Source organism: Melozone crissalis, unplaced genomic scaffold (assembly GCF_028551555.1).
Source record: "Melozone crissalis strain CALT ecotype California unplaced genomic scaffold, PUWL_Pcris_2 ptg000014l_1, whole genome shotgun sequence".
NCBI lineage: Eukaryota > Metazoa > Chordata > Aves > Passeriformes > Passerellidae > Melozone > Melozone crissalis.
The window spans coordinates 1563328-1580191 of NW_026535792.1; the positions used below are offsets into that span (position 1 = coordinate 1563328).

The 16864-nt window shown below is 46.4% G+C and overlaps 1 protein-coding gene across 2 annotated transcripts in view; it reads right to left on the reverse strand.

Moving 5' to 3' along the window:
• Positions 1-16407, reverse strand: part of SMAD3 (SMAD family member 3) — a 68128-nt gene extending 51721 nt beyond the window's left edge. For both annotated transcript variants that reach the window (XM_054272605.1, XM_054272604.1), the window contains exon 1: positions 16155-16407. In XM_054272605.1, coding sequence (XP_054128580.1) covers positions 16155-16360 — 206 coding nt within the window. In that variant the 5' untranslated portion in view covers positions 16361-16407. The remainder of the gene's footprint in view (positions 1-16154) is intronic.
• Between the last annotated feature and the right edge of the window lie 457 nt (positions 16408-16864).

A 16864-nucleotide genomic window follows, 5' to 3' on the forward strand; every position in this document is an offset into this window, starting at 1 on the left:
CTTGCTGGAGTTACTACAGGTATTATTATTAAATCTGTAACCACAAGCAAGCCCCGTCATTTCCACAGTAGGCTCTTTCTACTTATTTCCAGCTCAGAGATAATCCCACTTTTATTAGGTGCTGATCTATCACTTTATGTACTGCAGAGGAAGAGCCCAAATTCCAGGGAATGAGAGGTTTTAGCTGAAATAATTTCTTGAGTGGCTTCAGTGAAGGCAAACAGACAAGGAAAGCAGTGCTGCATGGATTGGAGCTGCATATGGACACCACCACCCGATGGCAACAACATGTTAAAATTAGATGAGATTCTTTTGATGTAAATTAAAGGAAAAACATTTCAAGGAGTGTATTTTCAGTACACTCCAGGCACAATTCCTGTCATTGACATTTGCACGTCCACATTCTGAAACAGTCTCATCTCTGACAAAACCTGGGTGCTGCAGCTGATTTTCAGTAAATTAAAAGAGTGCTATAAAGTTATAGCATTTCACATCTGCATTGTCCAACACGTCTGGGTCGCAGATTATTGCACATGGGGAGGAAGATTAGGCAACTGCCAGGTAATGTTGCCTCTTGTTCAATTAATTATCTTATCTGTGGGCAAGGAATGCCCGAATTGCAGAGCCAGACTGGTTCAGAAGACGGAGCAGGATTTCATTTATTCATTGCACAAGGGTCACCCAGCTCCTCACGTTCCACACGGTGATGCCAAATCCCTGCTACACCCAGGCGGTTCTGCACCCACGTCTGACTTTGCTGTAACACCTTGCTCCGGCACAGAAACGCTTTCAACACTCAGGAAAAGTGCCAGACTAAGGATAATGTAAGAGCTCAAGTTCTTCATTAAAGGACATGGCCACTAACGGGCCACTCACCTCACACAATAAACAGCATTTAGCGTTTGCTTTGAAGGGGACATCAAAGGGCACGGGGTTTGCACCCTCGGTGCTTGTCACCTCCAGCACAGTCCCCAAATGGCCAAAGCGGGGTTAGGTGCCTGTTCCCCATGAAACAGGACAAACCCACCTGCTGCCAAAGCACAAACTGGTACTGAACAATCCCTGGGGACAGGAAACTGCCGGGCCCGGGGTGGGATGTGAGAAACCAAACCCCTTCAGCACGGTCACAGCCTTCCAAGGCAAGGGGGTCACGGTGGGTAACATCCCTGCAGGGGATTAACAGGAGCTACCTCACTGAAGTGGAAACCAGAAATGAAATTATGTTACTGATGTATCATTATCATAATATGGAGAGATATGACAGTATAAAGGTACATGGAAATCAGACATTCAGACTGTCATTTATGTTACAATTAATTTGGCTTCCAAACAGCTCAGCAGCACAGCCAGAGATGGTGCTCAGTCCAAATCCACTCTGCCATTTATTGGCATATGAAGAAAATATTTGGGTTTAAAGTAAAAGATAAAAAAATATTGACAAATAAAAGCAGGGGTTATTGTTATCTCATTCTACCAACATAATGCCCCTTGCTACACCAAGCTGCATCTGCCAGCCCACTGCACACACTCACAGTGGCTTTTGGCTTCTTCAGCCTGGAAAAACTTCATTTAAAACTTCCCAAAAGAGACCCCCAGGAGCAGATTCAGCCCTGTGAGCTGCTGCACAGCACACACACTCAGGGTTTCCTCAGTCACCTTCTTCAGGCCTGAAAACCACAGCAGGAGATATAAATATAGACAAATTTTCAACACTTGACTGGCTCTCTCCTCCACTCTTTTGTGCCAGGAGATAACAGCAGAAAGCTAAACTGGAGAAAGGTTATCCTGTGGGCAATGCTGTACACTGAATCCCCAAAGGACTGCCAGCTTCAGATTGGGCAGCACTCCTCAGTGTCCCTGACAGCCACAAAACAAACTGGATCAGCTTTGCGAAGCACAAGACTTGTCTCATGTTGATGCTAAAACATTTTTATTTTAAAGGGGATTAGTACCTTGGAGAAACCTCACTGCTGGGAAAAAAAAAAAATTAAAAAATATCCTGCAAGTTGGCACTGCCTCCAACTCAACATGAGGTGCAATTTTTAACCAACAGGAAGAAGTTATTGAATCACTGGTAGAAAAGTTATGAGCTGTGTCTTGAAATAATCCTTGTCTTCCAAAACCAATTCCTGGGTTATTTAATTTGCAGCAATACATTACATGGGCAGTTACACTCAACCAACTTTCGGCCACCTTTTGACAACACTGAACTCTCAAATGGGCCTAGAAAAATATCCTTCAGAGCTCCAAGTAGCACAGGGACTGCAAAGCAAAATTAAGAATGAGATGTGACAGGATTTGTAAAATCAAGTGGTGATCCTAAAGCAAAAGTGTGATCAAGCCTTCTGTGCCTCCCCAGTTCCTCTCTCACAGTGATGTGAATTCAGAGCTGCTCTGCACGTGCAAAAATGATGGCCCCAAACTCACACAGGTGAAAAATGTGATTTACCGAACTAATAACAAAAATCACCCCCCAGTCAGGTCTGAACCCCAGACCCCATGGCTGCATTGTTTTACACACTCACACTGAGGAACGCCCTTTGCTCTCACAACAAAGAACATTTCTGTCCCCTTCCTTGCCCTCCTAATAACCATCTTCCCCTGTTGTTTAAGGTTCTCAGCCACAGCACAAGGGAGAAAAATAATATTTAAACAAAAAAAAAAACCTCACCCCAATCCCTAAACAAATAAACAAAGAAAAGCACACCCAGGAGAGTGCAAGCGACAAAGGCACAAAGGAGCCAAGGGCCTCTGGGCAGCTGCAGCCCAGGGAACAACTCTGAGCACCAAGGGCACCCAGCAGCAGAGCCCCTGGCAGGAGGGTGCAGGAATGTCCCATCCATACCCACCAGGGTACTCCTGGAAATTCCCTGTCCCTGCTTTTATGCCTTAAAGCAACTCTGACCAGCTTTAGAGCTGACTGGAAAACCTTTATCCCATTATTTTATTTGTGTGGGCATATGTAACACTAACCAAGTGTTTTGTTCCAGTGGTAACAGACTATTACCATTTTTTAATGAAGTTACAATACTTTTTTTCTCCATAGAATGATTAATTAAATACCATGTTCCACTTGAAGCTGATTCTACGGGATACAAATTCTTACATATATATTAAAAAACCTAAATATATACATACACATACAACAAAATATAACATTGACCTTAAACTTTTAATGGCCTCTCTCCAGTCCTAAACTCCCTGCTCTCCTCTCTTTTACTGTCAAATGTGCACGATCAATGGCTTCAAGCACAAACAGATCTTTCATTGACTGTCAGACAAATTGGAAACATATAAACTTTGAACACCAACTCAAAAGCCAAATTAATAACAGTGCTCATTAGCTCTACCTCCCACCTTTCCTCTTTCTTCTGGAATAGCTGGTCTGGCAGCAGAGCAGAAACTCTGAAATGCCATCCTAAAAATAGAAAGCAAGAAAAGAGGAAAAAGAAGAGGGGAGGGGAGAGAACAGGAACTGAGAGAATAAGCAGAGTGAGAAGCTGTGTAATATAAAACTGTCTCCAGCTTCAAAGTCATCAGCCAATCATAATCCAATAAATGCTATTTTTTCTTTCTAAAATCAGAACACTGCAATGGCTATTTTTATTCCTGTTTAGAAGCAGCTCCCCCAGCAGGGCCTTCAAACCAGCAGGGCCTGGCAGGCAGAGCAGGGACTCACAGGACCCCACTCCAGGCCAGCATTTCCAAGCCCTTCCCTGGCTCCATGGGTTCATTTGTGTCTGGCACCAGCTTTGTTTTACCCCACAAACCCCATCAGAGAACAAATGGAGAAGTAAAGGGAGGAAACAGAGGGGATGTTTACATGGAACTGTTCTTTCAACCCGATTTAAGGGTGCTCCCTTCATGAATTTCTATCCATTCAAATCGCTACTCTGTTCCAACACCCTAATACACATATTTTCCACATACAGCCAACAGGAACTGCAATATGGATAGGTTTGAATTAAAGCTGGTTCTTGGGTCACTCAGACACTTCAAAAATAATTGCTGGGACCCTTAATGTACTGAAAAACCATGGCAGAAAGGCTCCATGCTCATCCTAAGCCTGGAAAATATGGACATAAAATGAAATTGCATCTCTTGAGGTGTATCCTCAGCACTTCCTTACTTCTTTTGTGTGGAGAAGCTGTGAATGCCCCACCAGTGGAAGTGTTCCAAGGGATGCTGGAGGGTGCTTTCAGTATCCCAGTAAAAGATGGCCCTGGACATCCAGGGAGCTGGACAGGCTGAGCTTGGAAGGTCCCTTCCAACCCCCACTGTTCTGGGTCTACAATTCTAAAATGCTAAAGGCTTCTTCCTCTATTTAGCTGAAAATTAGCTTTATGAATATAAAATCTCCACGTTACAAATTACTGGAGTAACTCAGAGAGAGCAGCTTTTGAACTGATTGCTGTTTTCCATCCAGAGCACAGGAAGATGCCGCTTTCCTGGACATGGAAAACTGCAGCAGGCCGTAGGATGTCTGCACCCAAGGGCCTTTGCCCCCATCAGCCTCAGGTAAATCAACCCCATTCTCAGGATTCACTCTCCCCATCAGCAAAAGAGGGTAAAAATCCTCCTGCTATAAAGGATTTAAGATCAGAACTCTGGTACAAAATGAGAGGCTACAAATGCTCCCCCTTCAAAAGCACATAATGAAATGGTCTTTAAGAGGACTCAATGAATATTGTACAGTAAAGATTTATTATTATTATTTTTAAATGGGAGTAGCTGCCAGCTTTGGAGCTTAATTGTTCTCCTTCAAGGAAACTAACCATGGAAAACACACAGGGAAAAAATCCAGAGGCTGTTTTGCTCTCAGCTAATCTACGTAACCTTGATCTCAGATGTTATTTCTCCATCCTTAATTTTAGTGAGGAGATACATTAAATACTCTGTTTCCCACAGCAGGGCTTCAAATTCATCTTGCTTCAATAGCTTTGAAAAGAGCATTTATTTCAAACTTGTAAATGATTTAAAAGAGAGCGTTTAATTAATAATGTTGTTTCCAGCCAGATGGCCACTATTAGTTTTCAGTCATCTCTTTCAGAACAATTCCCCACAAAGTCTTCAGATGCAAAGGAGCTTTGAAGCAAATAGATGGGAGTGCTCAACACTCAGAGGCTGCCAAAACATTCAGTAAAAGACACAGCTACAGGTACAGAAATCACATTTTTCCAAGTGGTTTTGCTGCGGGCCATGGTTGTAAAAGCCCACCAGCAACAGACACACATTTTTTTCATTTCCCATCCTGTATTTGGATGGCATTAAATTCACATATGGCTATAGAATATAACTGAAAACATGAGGCTACATGTATAGAGTTTCCCCTGGACTTGTGCTAACAGACTCAGACTGGAGCTCAGAACTCTGTGGTATGATGTGTATCAACCAGTCAAAATATTCCATGTGTGCAGGAGGCACTGCTACAGAGATGAATAGATAAATATTAGGCAAACCCAGCCAAGGTTTACCACCAAACATCTGTGGAATTCTAATATTCTCACTGACGTAGCACCTACAGATTTTCAAAGAGAGCTTCCAACAAAAATTAAAATTGCTTTCTTAGTACAAATGAGATGGTGTACTCATTTTCTGCTGCTGGGCAGCAGCAGAAAGCTTTTTAAAGCAGCAAGGTAATGAGGTTTGCAACAGGTTTTTAAAATCCTGGGATTTTAAGAGCTTTCCCAACTGCAATTAACTTCCCTGACAGGCAAGGACTGCATCTGGGAGGTAGCTGAGGTACAAGCAGGGTGCAATGCTATCCTCACATTTACACAGTGGTGTGGAACAAACCCTGATATTTTCAGCCTTCCCTAACCACAAGGAGCATTCATTATGCAGCAATCCACAAGTGAAACCCCATCTTTATTCAGTTATGATTGGGAAAAACAAAGATGCAACTGCAATTCTACACCTGAACTTTCAGCCTGCAGCTCTCCCAAACAAGCAGAACCAGGCTTGGGGAAAAACTTCAATGATCAGCTGTCTACCTACACACGAGTTATTTATGGCATCTAATTCAGAGCAGAGCTGTACTCAGTTTGCAGAGTGCCAGCAGACTGGCAACAGAAACCAGCCAGAAAGTTGTATCAGCTCCAAAAGTGGACAGTGATTATCCGCTCTTTAAAATTTGCCATTTTGCTGTGTAAAGCTTCATTCTACCACAGTGGTTTCACATCTGGTCTGCAATTTCTACCATTTTCGTGCAAAAACTGGTTATTAAAAAATATATATAATTTTGATCAGAAAACAATGACACAAACCAGGCCAATAGGACAGATTTGGCTGATGGTGAAGCTTATACTGAATAAGTCAGGTAAATTTAGGCCCAAGCAGCAGATATGGAGAAAGATCAGCCAGGTCATCTCTAAGCCTGCCCATCCCAAGCTGTGGAACTCTTACAAGGTCATTAATCCAGCATCTCCAGTGCCCACTGGAATTTTGCTTGAAGGCTCCAGGCCAGCATCAACAACTACTCCAGGCTTTTTATCCCAGGGGCTGCTGATTGTTGGGAGAGCAGGGACAGATGTCATTAGCAGACCTTGTGCCCTCCTGAGTTCAAGGCCTCTAATTGTGGGGGGCTTTATCTAAAAACATTCCTGCTTCCTGAGCTTGTGGAGCTGTGGGGCAGGGGCACACTGGAACAAGGGCTCCACCACTGGTTTGAAAATTGGATAAAATGGTTTTTAAAAGGACAAAAACAAACATAGAAGTGCCCAATGCTGCCTTCTGGCCAGGCACAGGATCAGCCACCCCAGAGGTACCTCAGCCACAAATGTGGAGGGTCCCTGCCCAGCCCCACCAGTGCCCATCAGCAAACCCTGAAATATCAGTGAACTCTGAAAATGAAATGTTTTGCAGAGAAGTATCATTTTCATCAAACTTCCAGCTAAAGCCTGCCTGGCTTCCTGCCACATTTCCAGCCCAGGCCTGACAAGTTCAGTCTTCCTGGGGCTGGAGCCCCCAGGTCTCACAGGCTCTGCTGGGCAAGCTTCAAATCCTGCCAAGAAGCCACCAAATCCCTGAATTTAAAAGAGAAAAGTGAACAATATTCAACCAACAAACACCTCTCCCCTGTTTTCAGTTCACCGCTTTCCTGTGCTGGCCTGACTCTCCCTCACTTGCCTGTAAATTGGAAATAAATTTACTGAAATCCACGTAACTCCACAAACACAAAAAGAGTGGGAAAAGCCTCCAGCTGCTTATTAGCCTTTCACTTTGAGTGCTTTTTAAACACGGATAGAATTTTTCAGATACTGTTTGTTACATATGTGCTACAAACTGGCTCTGCATCTCAGGAACAACAATTTGTTCAACAAATAATACGGACCTTTCTGTACAGTTGCATAAGTGTGGAAACCATAGACTTTGTATCCCTATGAAACAAACCCACATCTGGTCTTGCTCAGAATAACAAAATTAAAGGTTCTTGAGGTTGGGTCTTTGTCTTCCCACACAGCAACACTGAAATTCCAGTTAATGGAGGGAAAGGAAATTTGGGGAAAAAAGAATTCTCCAGCTGTTAAGTAGATAAAGCAACAACAGTCACACATTCAACACAGGAACAGAGGCATACTCACGCACACAGATGTCCTCCTCTCAGCCCAATATTTCTGTGAACCTGACATGTGTGAAGAGTAAGTGAATTTCTCTTTTCATGTTCAAGCAACTAAAACAGGAAGGACAAAGTTTCTCCTCTTTTGTTGTGAAAAAGAAGAGTCAGTGTCAGCATCCATCATTCAACCACTGCTGGCTGCAGCTTCACCACAAAGGAGGAAATTTCTGTTCTGACTTCCTTTTTAAAAAAAGATTGAGTTATGGTTCATGAACGTCACCAGCGCAGAGAGAAACTCCGACCTTTCCTCTGACGCAATGTGTGAGGAAAATTTACTCAAATTCTCAACTGCAAATTTAGTGAGCTAAGGAAAGTTCACTCACTATTCTCACCCTGAGAACTCTGGAGAAAGCAGGAACCCCAGGGAGAGGATCCTGCCACACCAGCCACTGCAGTCCCTCTCTCCAGGATTCACACCCTCGTTCTCCATAAGCTGATCCACGGTCCCAGCCCACCTGTGCAGGTGCTCCAGGACAGTCTGGGCACACACAGGGCACAGCTGCACCTGGGACCTGTCCCCTCCCTGCCTCATAACCCCGTGCTGAACAGCAGGTGACTGTGAAGGCCTTTTCTGTGACACACACACCTGACCAGGATCACCTCTCCACCTTCCCTGGACTCTCACAGGCTCCATCTCTCCCAGGCAGGTTTTGCAGGAGTTTTTAGCACGTTCTTTCACAAGGCTCACCAGTGAGAGATATAATCCACGTTTTCCACAGCAGCTGCTGTCAGAAGTCTCTGCAGCACACACAAACACCTCCCTTGCTGCTGAAGGAACAAATCTGGGTATCTGGAACTGTGTAGCTATAATATCTCAGGGTTCCTTAGCTAACAAAGATTTCCTCCTGGAGCTCAGATGATCCCTGGGTGACACTTTAAAAAGCAGGCTGTTATTTCTTACCTGGCTGGGCTCTTGTGAAGTTAGGGGTTACCCTTGGTTTTATCTGGTAGGGTTTTTAACAGGGCTGCTATGACTATGCAGGAATAGTTCATTCCCACTCACATTTGTCCTCTGATGAGCTGAGTCTTTAAGACAGAAGAAAAGAGCTCTGCCTTTGTATTGTTTGTACGGAGGCACAGGACCTGGAGCAGTCAAACTTCCCTAAGGGCAAGTCCCATCACCCGGGGGCAAAGAGATGCCAGCAAACGAGGATCCGGTCTGAAAGGCTTCCCAAAACCTTTAAAAGCAGCATTACTGCAACAACCCACACATTACCGCCTCCTCAGCTAACAAAGCCGTGCAATTCTCACCAATTCCAGAAGGAATCAGCAAACACTGCTGGAGCTGGTGGAGTCACCCCGTGGGGCTGCAGGGCCTGGACAGGAACCTCTGCCCTGGCCTCACTCCCAGCCCTCCCTCCCTGCCCATCAGCACGGGCAGCTGGGGACTGCAAAAGGGATTTTACAAACACATCAAGGCACACAAGGACAAAAGTTAATTAGGACTATTCATAAGCCTGGCTGGAGGAGTGCTGCATCCCATCCCTGAAAATTTAATTGCACTCAGTAGAGGAAAACTAAAACATAGTAATCATAAAAAAATAACCCAAACAACAGAAAGAGATAATTTGGGAATAAAAACTGATTTCAATTTAATTCGAGCACTTGTTGGCCCTATTTATTTCATCAAGTAGTTCATGCAGGATAATGGCTTTACTGTGCATCTAACAGCATTAGAAGTTCCTAATAAATTAACAAGTGAAAATTAATGGCTGCTCAGTCCATTAAATCTCGTTAATTTTATTTTTGTTGTAATAATATAGCAATCACAAGTTTGCATTATTAAACCAATATTTATTAGAAGAACTCGTTTTAATTGGATCCCTGATGTGATAATCCTGTACAGTGTGTATTTCCTTATTTCATCAATTTTTTGCATTTATTTCTCATTATATTTAAATGACTGTGATATTCAGGGTCTTTTCCTAATGCTACGAAAGTTAAGCAACCATTTTAAACATTTTATTTCACACAGATTCAACACTTACTACACAATATAATGAGAACATCATGAGGCCCTTCAGAAGCTATTTTAACTCTTTTAGTCTCTTGAGAAAGGGCAGAAGAATGAAAGACAGAGATATGAATAGCTGAAATCATCTTAATAAATGGTAAAATCAATTTTTTCCTCTTAGCCCCTCAGTGTCCTGGATAAACACTTTGGTTGTTTTTCAAGACAGGAGGAGTTTTATCACTGATCTTAATGCAAAGTGTGAGCTGCCCTGCACAAATCAGGTAAAAAGATAAATATATATATTGGCAAAAGCGTTTGAATGGTTGTGACTGCACGAGAAATTACAAAACTGAGGAGACACCTTAATAAAGGGCTGCTGTGCTATTCCAGCAGCAACTCTTTGGAGGGGAGGGAGCACAACTCCTCCCCAGCCTCCCTCCTCTCCCAGCTCCTTGTCTCTGCCACAATAACTGAGTGTGTAGCTGCTCCCTAACTGCTTGTACCAACATCATTGCTCCAGCCTGACAGCAGTGCTTTGTTTTTGGGAATGCCAATGGAATACAACAACTCCACACACATCACCCAGGCTGATGTCAGAGGCAGGAACAAGTGCAAGGGGGAGAGAAAACTTGGAGGGGCTGCAGGGAGCAGAAATCTGTGCCCAGAGAGGGGGGATTGACCTGTGGGGAGATGAGAAGGGCACTGATGGACAAGCAGGACTGCAGGCAGAAAGTCACGGAATCACACAGGAAAAGCTGAGTGGGAAGGGACCCACGAGGATCACAGAGTCTCACAGAGTCCAGCTCCTGCCCTGCACAGCCCCATGGCACCACAGGGATCACAGATTACAACTCCTGCCCTGCACAGCCCCATGGCACCACAGGGATCACTGAGTCCAACTGCTGCCCTGCACAGCCCCATGGCACCACAGGGATCACTGAGTCCAACTCCTGCCCTGCACAGGACCATGGCACCACAGGGATCACAGATTACAACTCCTGCCCTGCACAGCCCCATGGCACCACAGGGATCACTGAGTCCAACTCCTGCCCTGCACAGCCCCATGGCACCACAGGGATCACAGATTACAACTCCTGCCCTGCACAGCCCCATGGCACCACAGGGATCACAGATTACAACTCCTGCCCTGCACAGCCCCATGGCACCACAGGGATCACAGATTACAACTCCTGCCCTGCACAGGACCATGGCACCACAGGGATCACTGAGTCCAACTCCTGCCCTGCACAGCCCCATGGCACCACAGGGATCACTGAGTCCAACTGCTGCCCTGCACAGGACCATGGCACCACAGGGATCACTGAGTCCAGCTCCTGCCCTGCACAGCCCCATGGCACCACAGGGATCACAGATTACAACTCCTGCCCTGCACAGCCCCATGGCACCACAGGGATCACAGATTACAACTCCTGCCCTGCACAGGACCATGGCACCACAGGGATCACAGATTACAACTCCTGCCCTGCACAGCCCCATGGCACCACAGGGATCACTGAGTCCAGCTCCTGCCCTGCACAGCCCCATGGCACCACAGGGATCACTGAGTCCAGCTCCTGCCCTGCACAGCCCCATGGCACCACAGGGATCACTGAGTCCAGCTCCTGCCCTGCACAGCCCCATGGCACCACAGGGATCACAGATTACAACTCCTGCCCTGCACAGCCCCATGGCACCACAGGGATCACAGATTACAACTCCTGCCCTGCACAGCCCCATGGCACCACAGGGATCACAGATTACAACTCCTGCCCTGCACAGGACCATGGCACCACAGGGATCACTGAGTCCAACTCCTGCCCTGCACAGCACCATGGCACCACAAGGATCACTGAGTCCAACTGCTGCCCTGCACAGGAACATACCAAGAGTCACACCCTGTGCCAGGAGCAGGGCTCAGCACTCCCGGAGCTGTGTCAGGCTCAGGCCCATGTGCACTCCGCGTACCTTCACCTGCAGAGCTGACCTGCCTGTCCCACAGAGGCCACGCAGCCGGGCTGGTGAGGGCACTGCAGCAGCACAAAGGTTGGGCAGGGCTGTAAACCCTGCCCACGAAGCTCGGGCAGGACACAGGTCACTGACACGGGTTTGCAGCAGGAAAACCCCAGCAGATGGAGCTGAGCAGGAGGATGGCAGCCAGGGGGGTTTGCACACAGGGACTGGGCTGTAACCACCCTGACACCAGGGCTGAGCCCCTGCAGGCGCTCCCAGACAAGGCCATGAAATATTAAAGCTCCTCACACTCAGGGACAGAACACTGAAAACAAGGTAGCTTGAAACTGGCATTGAAAAATAAATAAATTTCACATGGACACACAAAGCAGTGAGTGATCCTTCGCTGATTACTGCATCAGATGGGCAGCCCCAGAAGAAGTGTGGAATCACAGAATATCCCCAGCTGGAAGGGACCCACAAGGAGCAAGTCCAATGATCCCGAAATCACACCATGATGTGAAACCACAACATCCTTCAGGGTCTTGCAGACAGCCTCTGCCACTTCACATCCTCACAGCTTTCCTATTTTCCTGGTATCACCTCAACCCCAAGAAATGATCAAGTCCTGTAAATATTGTGTGGTCAACTACCAACACAACCGAAGCTGTGCTCACACCCAAGATGTTTCTGAAATATTTATGTTCCTTCTCTATTATCCTTATTCATTAAGTTCCTTGTGTGTTATCCTCGGTTTTCCCCACCAAAATGTAAATCATTTCAGGAACACCTTGTTCAGTGGCTTTTGAGAAGCAAATGTGCCATGTTTCCATTTTAATTGGTACATTCTGCCCTTATCAGATGAGTTCCACAAGAAATAACACACACCTCTCTGCAAAATTGTTTTCTAAATTAAAAAAAAACAAAACAAAACAACCCACCACTTAAAAGAAGATGCTCCTTCTATATAGGAATCCTGGCTCCCCTAAAACTACTGGTGATACCAAACCAAATAAATACAGTAATGAGTTCAAAAGAAAAATGTGCATATGAAAATATATTACAAAATGTCAGGAGATTTATGTCTGTGTGTGTAGCACCACTAAAGCTCTTGAAACAAAGCATTTGCTATCTCATAAAGCAGGACTACAGATACTGCCCAGCTTGTAGAAATTACTGAGGGCCCATCACATGTCTGGTTTCTGCAGATCAGACCCTAAAAATGTTGAGTTGAACACTCATCACACTTCATTTCCAGGGCAAATGCTGCTGGTTTCTCAGGTGCACAAAATGGCCTCACTTCTGCTCAGAACAGTGCTAGAAACTCAGATTTTTGCAGGTTTGTATGAATGTCAGATGTAGATGCCATTCTTACCACATTTTTGGGTCTCTGAAGAGAACAGAGGCACCAAAATCCTGCAAGCAGCTGGAGCAGATCATTGCCTGCTCTCAGAGCAAAGCAGAGAAGCCACAAACACCCAGCTGCCTGTGCTGGGTAGGTGTTAATGGCACACTTGTGCCCAGCTTGGTCTGAAAAGTGATAAAAATGCTCACCCTGAAAGCTGGGCTTGCAAGATAAGCAACTGTGACAAAGGATGCATTTCAATGGCAGAAGAATGTGTGCTCTCAACTTTTATCACCCAACAGAGGATGAGAAAACCTTTCTGCCAGGGAGACCAGGACTCACCAGGTCAGCTCTGACACCAAAGGGCACCGGCCCAGGGCACAGAGGTTTGAAGAAAGGTCCTGCTGGGGCAGGATGGGCCTTGGCAGCTGTGCCCAGAGCAGGAGGGAAGGAAGAGCCTCTGAAGGAGCTCCCCTGTGCAGCAGCAGCAACCATCACATGGTCTGAGACCAGAGTTTGGCAGGTAGAAATTACTTCCTCCTCCAACAGTAAAAACAAGAAGGAAAAATCCTTCTTGCCAGGAAAGTCACACTGAAATCCTTGAAGGCCTCTCCAGCCTTCTGCTGTCTGCCACAGGTTCTCCCAGCAGCAAACCCGGGGTGTCTGTCACACCTCAGAAACTGAGCACTTGGAGAAGTAATACACGCTGAGCAAATACACAAGGAAATAAACTAATCCCTGTTTACTAATCTGTCAGGAGATAGCACGCAGTACATGCTTCCAGATCCCAGCAGATAAACACGACAGCAGGAATACATTTGTTATTCTAATTCCTCAGCCCTACAACAAACAAATATTTTTTCCCGTCCTTTCTTCAAACAATCCCACCTGATCAGTCCAGGAATTTGCTGCATAGCCCTCATTCCCACAAGCAATGTTTCTGCAAAGCTCGAGCCCTTTTCCATGTGAAACTTGCTCTGTCTCATGGATACAATAGCTAATTTTGGACTTACCCTGCTCCTGCTGGGCCACAGTCATCACTGGCATGGCTCCACTGTAATTCAGTCTACTGATGCATTACAGACAATGCACAACATGAGCTAATCCTTAATGATGCTTTTCCCCCTCTCCCCCCTCCCCAACATATTATTTGAGTAAATAGTAAAATGACATACGTTAAAATTATTAAATGAAAATAACAAACAGCAAACTAAAACCAGGCTAAAATCGTCTTGCAAACGCTAATTTCAGATGACACAGTAATCAGATTCACAGATACATGAGGACAAGCAGTGCAGCCCAGAGGAAAAGGCACAGCTCTTAAAGTCACAAGGCCTGGTCAGAGCTGCAGCTCTGCACTGACTTGAGAGAGATCTTTTTTATGTTCCATTCCCCAACCTCTGACACACAGATGTGATATCTCAGTGCAGAAAACCTAACCACGGTCATTTCTGAACAATAAAGAAGCAGACATGAAGCTGTGTTTAAAAATAATGCCCAGGTACAAGGGGCTCCCACCAAACAGGCTGATGCCTCCCCCATACTGAGGTGTAAGATCTGCAGGATCCAGGCTCAGTGCCATAAATGAACATGAAATGTTTTAATTTCTGCACATATTTTCATTAACAGAGGAGGAACAGCCAGGGCAATCTCTGAAGGTGAGTATTCATCACTTGTGACACGTTTGTGTTGTTATTTATTTTCAACCTCTACTTTTTTTTTCTTTAATAAAGCATTGTGTTTGGCCCAACTCTTTTCTTCCTTTAAATCATAAAATATCAAATCCTTCCTTATCTAAACCACCTTGTTAGGAGTCACAGAAGTTCCAGGGGCCTTCATGCTCTGCTCCCTAACGGGTCAGCATCAGCCAGACACAATACCCAGGTCACAGCAGCAGGGCTGCTACAGCAATTTTCGTCTTTTGAAATGGTAAATATTTCAGGGAAGTGCTTTAAACAGTGAATTAAGTACGTGGAAAGCAAGCTGCTTACCAAGAACTTTAAAAATATAGGTTTTAAGGCGTTTGCATTGTGTGGGGCTCTACAGGTTTTGATTTCTGCTTCAAGTAGAAGCCGGAGCAACTCTAACAAAGGCTGAGAGCTCTCATTTGCATTACGGGCCAAAATCTTAGCCACAGTCATTCAGCACCAAAAAAGATAAGGAGGCTTTATTTTTCCTTTTAAAAAAACACTGCAGTTGTTGGAAGAAAATTTTAGGAGCTCCAAACATCCACATTTCTAAGCTACTTGCTTCACTTTTTCATGCAACAGATGCTGCTTTGTATCAGCTCCTGCATATTAAATCATTCTGACAACCAAGAAAGCATACATTTGTTTGTGCCAGAGAGAAGCATGAATACACACACACACACAGATATCTTCTCACGCAGAAGCACACAATTATGCAGCATTCAAATATTTGGAATGAACTTTGGCCTTTGCTTTAAAAAAAAAAAAAAGTACTCTCAAACAACAATCAGGAACAGACCCAGCAGTCATCTGGCTGAGCTCACAGAAATCAACAATCTGCAGCAATAAAACACCACTTGTGGGCAGCCATTTGAAAGTTACTTGGAAAATTATTCTTAGGTGGGATAGTTTTATACATGTCTTTTATGATTTATGATGGCCCTATGGATCGAGTTCGGAATGCAGACTAAAAATAAAATCTATGTTCATTCAAAAAATGGAGGAAAAAATCAGTTCTATTCACCCTCACATGTGTAGGGTGTTTTTGCACTCCAAACGACCTCCGTCAGCTCTGCCATTTGCATTCCCGATTTAAAAAGTAATTCGAAAACATCAGCAGAGCAGGGCTCTAAATCACCCCTTCAGAGGATAGTAATAAAGAAGCCAAACAACCCAAACAAAACAGTTTTCCTGACGCACTAATTACAAGAAAATCGTAATGCAACAGCACTTGAGAACACGCTGAAACTTCTGACAATGAGAGCACCCTCAGTGAGTGTAACTGATCCGCAGCGCTTCCAACTTTTTTTTTCTTTTTTATGATCTCGGCCTGAGGCATATTTTCTCTACTACGTTTTCTCTCTCGTTACTAGAGAGTAATTCAATTCTGTAGCCAGTTAGGGGTTTTTCTGAACTAGATAAGGAGCAGGCAGAGAGGACCAGCACCGCAGGGAGCGCGGCAGGGCCGGGACGCCAAACGAGCGCTGTCCCGGCCGTGCCGGAGCTCGGGGGTCCCTGAGGGTCCGTGAGGGTCCCTGCGGGTCCCGCTGCTCCCCCGCACCCCAGGGCCCCGGGGCCGCGCCCTCCGCACCCCGGTACCTGGGGATGGTGATGCACTTGGTGTTGATGTTCTGCGTGGTGATCGCCTTCTCCAGCTCGTCCAGCTGCCCCGTCTTCTTCAGCTTCTTCACCAGGCTCTTCACCGCCTTCTCGCACCATTTCTCCTCCTGCCCGTTCTGCTCGCCTTTCTTCCAGCCCAGGAGCCGCTTGACGATGGGAGGAGTGAAGGGCAGGATGGAGGACATGCTGGCTGTGCCGGCAGCGCCCGCCGCCGGCTCCGCGCTCTGCCCGCCGCCCCCCGCGCTCTGCCCGCCGCCGCCGCCTCACACCGCGCGGCCCTGCCCGGCCCGGCCGCTCCCCGCCCGCCGCTGCCTCAGCGCCGCGGGCCCGCGGCTCCAAACTTTGCCCGGAGTTCGCCGCCTCTCCCCGGCGGCGGCGGCAGCTCCCTCCTCCTCCCCCTCCTGCCCCGCTCTGTGTGCGCGGAGAGGCGCCCACTCCAGCTCATTCCCAGTCTGTCTCTCATGCAAATTGCCTGCTGGCCGCCCCGGCCCGGCTTCCACCCCCTCCTTCCCTCCCAAACACGCCGCCGAGGGAGGGAGGGAGAGAGGGAGGGAGGATGGAAGGAGGGCGGGGAGGCGGCCGGCCCGCCGGGAACTCCGCGCCTCCATCGCCGCCCGCGGAGGCCCCGGCTCCCCGAGGGGATCGCGCTCCGCGGGGCCCACGGCGAGGGCACAAAGGCCCAGGAGCTG